At 39.9% G+C, this 10799-nt stretch overlaps 1 protein-coding gene across 1 annotated transcript; it reads left to right on the plus strand.

The window, feature by feature from the left end:
- The first annotated feature begins 2 nt into the window (after positions 1 to 2).
- On the plus strand, positions 3 to 6987 carry LOC146310774 (transmembrane protein 151B). Its single transcript, XM_084742078.1, has 2 exons — positions 3 to 746; positions 5196 to 6987. Exons 1-2 carry the CDS (start codon positions 624 to 626, stop codon positions 6807 to 6809), a joined length of 1737 nt encoding a protein of 578 aa, XP_084598204.1. The 5' UTR covers positions 3 to 623; the 3' UTR covers positions 6810 to 6987.
- Positions 6988 to 10799: the final 3812 nt, after the last annotated feature.

The raw sequence follows: 10799 nt of genomic DNA on the forward strand, positions 1-10799 counted from the left end.
CAAAACTCCACCTTCAAAATAAAAGCTCCGCGAGCATGAAGAGGAAGGAAACCGTAAACCATTCCTTCTCCAAAACTATGAGGTATTTCATAGGTTTAGAAAGCATACACTATTTAGCTGAGTTGTTGGTTAGTATTTGAATGTATTCTCGCTTATTTATATCGTGGGACGCCCAGGGTTTACCTCATATCTAAGCTACATCTCGCGTTATTATTCCTCCCTTCTTCAGGAATTCAGGACACAGGATAGCGCTGCAGCATCTGGATAAACATAATGCGGTGATGGTTTTATTAATGATTTATGGTTTTATGAGGTAATTTGCCACTGACAACAAGCTTCCCTGGCTGCACCATCATGGTCAACCTCTGCTGCCTCTGCTGCGGTGAAATCCCTCAACCCCGCCCCCCTCCGTCCGGCCAGTCGGGACCACCGCGGGATCCCCTCTCCTCCTCCGCCTCCTCCTCCGTGCAGCAGCAGCAGCAGCCTGCTGGCTTCGGCCCAGACCGTGTGGGGCTGAAGGGGGAACCGAAAGAAGGGGGAGCGACCCGAGGGAAACAGAGCCAGTGAATAAAGAAAAGAAAGAGTAAGTTTGCAGTCTCTGTCTGACATGCGAGAAGTGCAGCATGCTCTCCTCCGATATGGACTCTGCGGCGGCCAGCTGCGCTCCCAATGATGCTGAGGGAGAGGAGCAGGAGGAAGAGGAGGAGGAGGACTCACCGGCTGAGAGTGATGTCCTGGAGGAGGAGGTAGGTGTAGACATGTCAGCCATTCATTATCTTATTATTATACTAAAAGAAAAACCTTAAAAACAGGAAGAAACAGCAGCTGGGGATACTTCTGATGAATGAATTACTTTGAGAAAAGTAGAACAAATAGAGCCTGACTGCTGCTGGATTTTGTGGTTCATGCCCATACTGATCATAAGGAGTAAAAAAATATATATATAAAAATACTAATATTGATATGTTGACCATTATTCTGTATCAGGGCTGCAACAGCTAATAAATTATTAAATTAATTGCCAACTGTTTTGATAATCGAGTTGGGAGGGTTACTTTAAGAATATATTCTGATATAGCTACTAATTACCTGTTAAAACATGTAATCAGTAGCACAATCTAAGTATCACAATATTAAAGTAATGTAACTTCATTACTTTTTGCTACTTTTGGAGTTCCTAAATATAAAATATGGTAAAACTGTTTAGTCTAATAAATATTTTCTGACTTAATGAATTAGTAGCTTTGACCATGAAATGGTGAGCTGGCAGCTTCAAATGTCTCGTTTTGTCCACAACTCAAAAATATTCACTTTACTGTCAGTTGGAATCTGAAAATTTTGACGTTTTGACTTTTGTATTCAGATTATGTAATTATTACATGTAATGTGTCACTCCCCAAGCCTGTTGATGAATTGATTTGAGTAATTTTAAGAAAAGAAATCCAAAATTCTCTGTTTCCTGCTGCTTAATTATGAATATTTTCTTATTATTTTGCTCTTTTATGACAATAAACTGAACATCTTTGGGCTGTTGGCAAAACAAGACATTTGAGGACATCATCTTGTATTAGGGAAAACAATGATCAGCATTTTTCACATTTTGCAGAAAAATGGAGAAAATGATGAACAGACTAACAGTGAAAATGAACATTAGTTTTAGCTCTATTCTTTATAGTGCATACAAATTACCAAATATATCCACACATTTTTTTGCAGTGATTCCTCAAATGTGCTTATCAAACATGTGTGACAAAACATAAGGGAGTCAGAATATTTACAGTTTGACAATAAACTTTATTGTCCAAAATGATGTCAGGACAATGAAACAGTAAAAGTGTTTTAATAATTATACATGAAGCGAGAAAAAAACAGAAATAGAGTAAAATATACTGTATATAGGCCTATACAGTATATTACATTTTAAAATTATGAAAAAAGGATTAAATATACAGATTATGCTGCCTGTGAGGACCTAACTGTGTTTGTGTGGATGTTTCTCCACCACCATGCCCTCTGTCTTTACTGTCATGGAGTAATTACTGTGATTCTAACTGGGGGATTGGCTGAGTGTGCAGCCATCCGTGGACAGAAGAAGCGAGTTGTCTCAGACCCGCTGTCCGTGAAAAGTCCCGTTTTATAGTGTGGAAGAGATTAAAGTACAGTTTAGTTACAAACAACTTTCCACAAATGTCCTATTTATCGTCAGCCAACAGATTTAGTTTAGCTGCTTGAAAACCGCTTTTAAGGATTTGATTGTCTCCCACCTGAGCCAGGTCGATTTGAGTCATTTTTTAAGGAAAAAAAGTCCAAATTCTTTGATTTCAACTTCTCAAATGTGAATATTTCCTGTGTTTTGTACTCTATGACAGTAACATCTTTGAGCTGTGGAACAAAATAAGACATTTTACGACACCACTGTGGCCTTTTATAGACCACACTACTAATCGATTAATTGAAAGAATAATTGACAATCAAAGCTGTTAGTTGCAGCCTTAACTTGAATCTTTTGACCTGAAATGATGAGTTGATTTAATTTACTGTACATAGTTAAATCATGATGAAGGTTAGTATGAAATTCAGTCTCTCTTGACCTTAAACTTAAAATTTTATAAACTAAAATGTTAAATGTTAGCATATTGTCAGTGTGGCTGAAGAGTTGTTGGTTCAACTTAATATCTTGAGTTTGTGGAACATGTTTACTCAAGTACAACTGAATTAAGTTTATCTGACTAGAAAAATTAGTTTTGAATCATTACAAAATTACCTAAATTTGTCTTTTGAAATTCAGTCAACTTGAAACTTGAAGGCAGTCTGGACACTTACTTTTTGAAATTATAACACATAGTTCATTCTGATAGTGTAGTGATATAACATAAGGGTCACAAGTGCAATTTTACTGCTTGGAACACTTAGATTTTCCTGAATATACATCCATACTTTTAAGAAACATTTTCAATGCAGGACTTTTACTTGTAATGGAGTATGTTTATAGTGTGGTACAAATACTTTTAATTAAGTAAAGGCTTTCCTCTACCACTGGTCAGGGCTTATAGTTTTTTATATAACCATGGCTTGATTTAACAGATATTTTACTTGGAGGAAATATATAATGTTTTGTTTTTTTTTTCGCAAATCCTGCATATATACAAAATATGATATAAAGTCCTCCCAAAGCGTTTTTCAGGTAAATTAGTACAATCTGTATGTAGTCAAAAATGTCTGCAGTCTGGAGGCCTGGACAACTGAAAAGTCCGTCCTCTGTGCTACACCAGAATTGCATCCCCGTTTGCTCCATAAATAACTGAGGTGGAACCAGCAAAGTGACATCCCCACCCCTGTGTCAGTGCAGTAATGGATGGGCTGCTTGTCAACATAAATCCTTTCACTCCATAAAACACCAGAGGTAGTCTCCAAGAACACAGGATCTCATGGGGAAGAGGATTGTCAACCAGACACACAAATATTATAAACTACCATCAAGTCATCTATTAGTTTAACTGATAAATGTGACAGGACAGGATCAAATTAACTCCCAAATTTCTCTCCTTGCAGATGCATACATTAAATGTTGGTTTAAAGGCTGGTTTAATCTCTTTATGCATAAAGGGTTACGCTCTGGCTTCATGTACTGTTAGTGTTACTGATGAAATGGCTTAAGGCCCATGTCTCTGCTGAATGGGACAATTTGACTTGTGGTCAGTATTGCAAATGTGAGCACTTTTGTGTTTGTCTGCTCTGAGCTGACCACCCAATACTCAGCAGATAAGTGTGTCTGTGTGCTTAGGCAGTCCTGGAGAAGTATTCAGATTGTTTTCTTAGGTAAAAGTAGCAATATTACAAATTTAAAATACTGCATTGCGAGGGATTATCAAGTGAATACATGCATTATCAACAGAATGTAAAAGCACCACATGCTAATGTACTAGTTTTGCAGCAGAATGGCCTCTCAGCGTTATATTATTATTTAATTATTATTACTTTTAGCATGCATGTGCAACTGAACGTTAGTGATGCACATCATCTCCATCTCTATGAGAAGATATCCTAACTTCAACCTGACTGGGCGGGAGAAGAGCCGCAAAATTGCCTCTGCATGTGCTAGATGCTGCTGTGGCACCAGCGTTAACTCTGTGTACCTCTGCTACGTTTAGTTATTCTGATTCAGATTTTAGCAGTGACTCTTAAGTAAGCAAGTAATGAATTTAGCTTTCTCTTAGCCATATTACTTGATGCAACTTGATGCGTACTTAGACTGTTTGGTGTAACCCTGATGTGGAAGCAGAAAGAAAACATTTTTTTCACATTGAATGCTGTAGGCCTAACGTTAGGGTTTCTTAAGTACACAACATTTGCTGTCCATTTTTAACAACCCAGTATTCAATGGCAAGGAAAGAGAAAACACCTGAACAATATTTATTTGTATTCATATTTGTGAAAAATGTTTTTTGATTTGAATAAGGAATACTGTATATAGTGAGCATAGTGAGACATTTCAGTGACAGTTGCAGTTGCAATTTGTTGATAAATAATAATTGTATTTTGCACCATGGACCTGACTAATAATATGTGTGGCTCATATTATCAGCCAGTATTAATTTACCACCTGTATATGTGTATACATTGGTTACTAAGTAACAAGAAATTGCTGTTGAAATGCCAAAAATATGGTTGAGATAATTATTGTTGCAGAAACAGTGTGTCTATTAATATATTGCTGTACAGGTTGGTTAAAATTATCTAAATTTAATTGACCCTTATTCATTTTTGTGTGCGTTTTTATGTATACAAGTGTTAATCTGTGATATCAATATGACAACTTTACTAGCAACTACATTTGCCCTCATGCAATAAAGATTAAATTGATTTCAGAGATAGATGTGTGAGAAAACCTCAGTTAATATTTAGTCCATCAGCTGCTTTGACTCACAGCCTCTCAGGGACACTGCCTGCTTTAATTGAACCCCACTGAGCTTTCTTTAGTTTGATTTACTTCATGCTTAGGTCTGGAAAAGCTCTGCAATTTATAGTGCAGCCACGTTCATTAGCATTTCTGCTGCAACTCATAGTGTCACTGCCATGTTTCAGGGGCTCATTCCTCTAAGTGCCTTTTCCTAATTACTCTTTCTCTCTTTCTTTCTTTCTACCTTTGTTTCTTTTTTGTTTCCTTGCTTTCTTTTCTCTCTCTGTCTCTGCAGCAGCGTCCAGTGAAGCAGTCCCTGGGTGCTTGTGTCTGCAGAGAGTCCCATTGGCGCTGCCTGCTGCTCTCTCTGCTCATGTACAGCTGCCTGGGTGTGGTGGCCTGGTGCCAGCTGACCCGGGTCACCAAGATCAGCTTCAACCCAGCTCTGACCTCCTCCTTCACGGCTTCCTTCACCTCATCCCTGAGGGGGGCCTCCGGGATGGGCGTCGGAGGACACTCAATGATCTACCATGACAGCCCCTGCTCTGATGGCTACATCTACATCCCTCTGGCCTTCCTGCTCATGCTCTACGTCCTGTACATAGTAGAGTGCTGGCACTGCCGAGCCCGGAGCGAGCTGCAGTGCAAAGCAGACGTGGACAGTGTGTACGAGCGCGTGCTACGCATGCGACAGGCCCAACCTTGCATATGGTGGAAGGCCATCAGCTACCATTTTGTCCGACGGACTCGGCAAGTCACTCGATACCGTAATGGTGATGCCTACACTACCACGCAGGTGTACCATGAGAGGGTGAACACCCACGTGGCCGAAGGCGAGTTTGACTTCAGCCACTGCGGAATGAAAGACGTATCACGGGACCTCAGAGGTTTGGAGGGTCATCCGGCAACTCGGCTGCGCTTCACCAAATGCTTCAGCTTCACTGAGGCTGGTCCAGAAAACGATTACCTCAACCAGAGAGCGAGGTTCTTCTCTGAAATCGAGGGTTTGGACGATTACATGGAGGCCAGGGAGGGGATGCAGCTGAAGAATGTGGACTTCAGAGAGAGTCTGATAGCCTACATCGACCCGGACAGGATGCCATGGTACAATTCCCAGGTGGCCTTTTGGCTGGCAGCTCTGTTCATGTTGTCCTGGCCTCTGAGGGTGCTAATAGAGTACCGCACTGCTTATGTGCACTACCGTATAGAGAAACTGTTTGGGTTGGAGTACATCAACAGCCAATCATCTCCTTTGGATGAAGACAGGCCTGCAGGGACTGGGTGTGTTATCCCAAGAGTGGACACACTGGACAGCACTGAGATGGAGTGGCACATACGCTGTAACCGTCAGGTGATTCCCAGCTACTCAGAGGCCATGCTGATCAACATGAGCACAGCAGACTCTAACTCCCTACAGGACACTGAAGAAACCTCGTCCTCAAACTGCATCCTCCTGGACAGCAGCCAGACTGCTCAGAGCTACGGCGCCCTCCAAAGCCAGGATGACTATGAACGACGCAGCGAGCCAAGCGAACAAGGTAGGAGGAGGACCATCACCAGCTCCAGCTGCTCCTCCATCTTCTCCTGCCGTGGAGCACTGTTCCACTCCCACCTCTCCTCTTCCACGTCCCGCTTCTCCCTCTGCCGCATGTACGGCTCCCACCGCACCGTGGCCCTGTGGAGGAGCCGCAGCAGCAACCTAACGGACCCATGCTGCATGGATGAGCAGTGCTGCCGGTCTGACTCCAGTCAGCTGGCGCTCAGTGACAGTCCACCGACCTATAGAGACGCCCGGTTTTTCCCAGTTCTCATTGTGCATCGATCTGAGGGCTGCGGTAGTGAGGATGGGAGGGAAGTGAGGCGTTATTATATACGGAGAGGGTCGTCCTGTGTGGAGACAGCTCTGTAAAAGACATAAAGAGACATGTTGGAAAGAATGATTGCAGTGGTATGACATTTTCATGGTATGGTAACCGTCTCAAAAAATATCTCAGCATACAGTATTATACAGTTATTTTTATTATTACTGACCCTTCCTAAGTCTCACCCTAATTTACTTCAGTGACAGTTGAGCCAGTGTGGTAACTTGGTCAACTTTCTTCTGTACTTAGATATGCTGTGTGCTTGACTTGTCAAAGGTTGAAAAAAAATCTAATTTTTAAAAGACACTGCTGGAAGACCTGTAAAAGTGACATATATTCACATCTTAACTTGTAAACATTGGCACTAGCTAACTAGCTGGCTAGTCTACACGAATCATTAGTGAGCTAGCATTTAGCTAACATTAGCTAATGTAAGATGTGACCCTATATGTTGCTTTTACATGCTTGCTCAACTGTTATTGGAGCACAGAACAAAAAAAGGTGGGACTTAGCAAGGGTCAGCTATTATTTTCATTAGCAATTACAATGACCCTTAATAGAAGGAAAACAGAAGGGTTTTTTGTGGTTGAACAAACACCTATATAATTTCAGAAAATATTATTTATGGCAGACATGAAACTTGATGATGATAACTGTCAAGTTTCATGCTATGGTATACCATGGAACTGGTCAAGGTCATGGTTACAATACAGTAGCTAATGGGGATCCAATAAACAAACAAACAAACCAACAAGGTATTGACTGAAATAACCCAGTGCCAAGTAGTATCAAAACCAGTCAAACGATACCTGCATTCAATCTTTTTGGTACCCACATCTAGAGAAAAATTTGACTGCAACCGTTATTCATGAAGAAGAACCTTCAAAAAAGGAATCAAATTAAATACTCCACTGGTCACTCACTTTAAGGGCGCTGGTATTGATACTGGTATTGTAATGTCATAAAACAATACCCAGCCACAATTCACTCCACAGACAGAATGACATTAACAAGGATTTATGTAGAAAATGTTTTTTTTAAAGAAATTCCACTGTAAATATGAAGTAAAAGAAACTTAAATAAATACCTTATTTACTTTTTAACACAGTCACCAAAAGGTCAAAGACTCTGTCCTCATAATGAATTTGCACATGTCCATATCATTGACTTTATATAAAGATGGATGGCATGACAGCTCCCAGAAAGTGAAGCCAAAACATCTTGATCACCCCCTGATGACTGGCTGCAGATATGTAAAATGATACATAAACCCCACCCCCTCCCATGAGAGTAGATTGGACATGGGCCAAACTAATACATCAAAATACAAGTCAAATAAATTTAATAAACCTTGACACCATGGCTCCAACCCTGATCACTACAGTGCAGACTCCAGATAACATCAACATTGCAGAATGGCAGCACCCATATCCAAGATATTTTGGCTTCGGTTTTGTACAGTGGGAGAAAGAGGAAACGCGTTATCCATCTTTGTTTACAGTCAATGGTCCATTTTATTACAGGCAAATTGTCTGTATGAACACAGGTTGGGATGCACCAGGACATTCTCACCTCGTCACACTCTCCTCGTGCCAGCAACAGTCTGTCAGCTACAGGAGTGTGTGCCATGTATAAGAGGATCTGACAGATCTGACTAAATGGTGCATACTTGACACAGATATATGGAAACTGCACAACCTCAGCATCGTACTGTTTTCATTAAAAATTCATATTTTTCAAAAATCACAGGAAACAAAACTTCCGGCTCTTACTTTGACCTTGTATGTGTTGTTATATGTGTGGGAATACTTACTAAAATTGTGCCATGTTGGGGCATACGTAAGGATAATAGTATGTTCATATTACCTGCGACACAGCTATAATATGGCCAAACGTGGTCGGCTGCATTGTTGCAGATTGCTGAGAAAAGTTGAAGCCTGTTCACCATTTTTTGGTAGAACGTCACACCCGACACGCAGCAACAAGTGGTTGACGTCAGTTTCTGGCTTCATAGCCGGCTTCCATCGAAAATGACTTGTGGCCTGACGTTTGTTGCCAGTAATATGAATATAATGTAAAGCTGTATTCACACCAGATCAGGTGTTCCAAGATCAGTGCAGGGTTGTGCGGTGGTGTGGGCGTGTTTATTTGTGCTGTAGAATGTAACCACTGTGAAACAATTAGAAAATAACATTTTGTTTCTCTGATTCACTGCTAACACAGCTCCCTCTCTTCATTCACTCTGCTTGCTGGACTACCGCTGCTCTCTCTCTCTTTCAGACAAACAGATCAGAGCAACCCATCAGGATACTTTGTTCCTGCATCAGGTTTACACTCCTTTTTGGGTGAAAACAACTACTCTAATTAACTGATGGTCAATAAAAATGCTGAGGTTTTTGCCAGTTTAAATTCATTAAATGCTATATTTCAGATTGACTGTGGAGCACTTTACCATTTCGTTCTCCGGCTTACATGATTGGTCACTGTAGCATAATCAGATTGTGTTTCTCCAAATGTTGATTCTGTTTCGGCATACACTGCAGCCCCCATGGCTGCAGCCCACTGCCCCCATTCAAATGAACAGGAGAACTGGTGTTTTTGACGCAACACCTGATTTGGTGTGAATACAGCCTAATACAAGACAGTTGCATGTTTTTACCAAAAGTGTTGCCTTTTAGTTGATTCGCAGACAGCAAGGTGAAACCAAAGAGTGTGTTGTTGTTGTTTTTTTCTTTCCAAAGAGTTTTATGAAACACTGCAAAGAATCTATTTAGGAAGGATACGCTGGTTGGAGAACATGAGTTGAATGTCAAAATGTAAAGCAATAAAAGTTGTTTTAAGGATTATTGTTGCATAACAGTCATGAGACTTGTGAGGTTTATGACTCAGTGAACTTGTACCCTGTCAGATTAACTGGAATATTTTCAAACTGGAAATGATTCAAAATTGCAGAAGGAGTCATGTAACAGGATATGATTATCACAAATAAATGTACAATCCTCCTTTTGTGTGTTAACATAGAGGATCAGAAAGAAGAGAGAAAGGAAGAGGAGAGATCAGAGTTAAGTTTCTCCTGTGATCATGTTGATCTGAGGCGACGATGTCGGACACAGTCAGACTCACTGGTACCTCTGCTGTCCTCAACTACAAGGGAAGAAACGCAACACTGTGAAGTCAGTGTTGTTGGGTTGAAGTATTCAGCAACTTTCCATTGTGACTGCAAGACAGAAAATCAACCATTTATACTAACAAAAGTTTAAATTCAGCATCTTACTGGAACTGGAATAAATAAACAAAATTACATAAATATAACTTGATAATTTTAATAAATAAAAATAATATAGTGTTTCTGAAATTCTTATTAATCAGTGATCACATTTAAGGAAGTTTGTCATAATCCTCTGGAGCCCAGTAGTTTTTTTTGTTAAATATTTCATAATACATGAGTGTAACATTTGTAGACAAACCCACAGGTGTATGTGATTTATATTAGACATGGTTGTTTTACTTACTTTACTTGAACACAGGAGCCTGAGTTTAGGAGATTTCTGTTCACACATGGCATTTATGTTTACATTGTGATGGGGAGAGATAAAAGAAGTATTCAGATCCAAGGTAAAAGCAAAACTACAAAAATATTCCAGTACAAGTAAAAGTCTTGCCCCCAAAACTTAGTTACAAGCACAGCATTATTATCAGCCTAAAATAATTGTAGAAAGTTATAATATTATACATTATATTACTTTTCTAGATTATTATCAGTTAATCAATCAAGCCATTTTGAACTACTTTATGTACAGAGTAGTTAAATGTATAACACTTAATCATTATTATATCATTATCATTGTAAGATGATGCGATCTGTATGGAAAAACTGATTCTCCAAAGTAACTAGCAGCAGTTCCGTTTTTGGGAAAGTCTTTCTTTCGGTTGACCACTAGATGCCACAATTGCTTTATGTTTTTTACCCCAAATTTATTGACAAATGTCAAATACAAACCATGGTAACATATTACCCATGTTAAGGAAGAAAATAT

Source organism: Lutjanus erythropterus, chromosome 18 (genome assembly GCF_056507025.1).
Source record: "Lutjanus erythropterus isolate fLutEry1 chromosome 18, fLutEry1.hap2, whole genome shotgun sequence".
NCBI lineage: Eukaryota > Metazoa > Chordata > Actinopteri > Lutjaniformes > Lutjanidae > Lutjanus > Lutjanus erythropterus.

What these genes read in the sequence shown, in the direction of transcription:
- LOC146310774 (XM_084742078.1), top strand. Translation starts at nt 624, where the DNA reads ATGCTCTCCTCCGATATGGACTCTGCGGCGGCCAGCTGCGCTCCCAAT. An exon ending in GTGATGTCCTGGAGGAGGAG is followed by an intron (nt 747 to 5,195) that starts GTAGGTGTAGAC and finishes CTGTCTCTGCAG; the next exon opens with CAGCGTCCAGTGAAGCAGTC.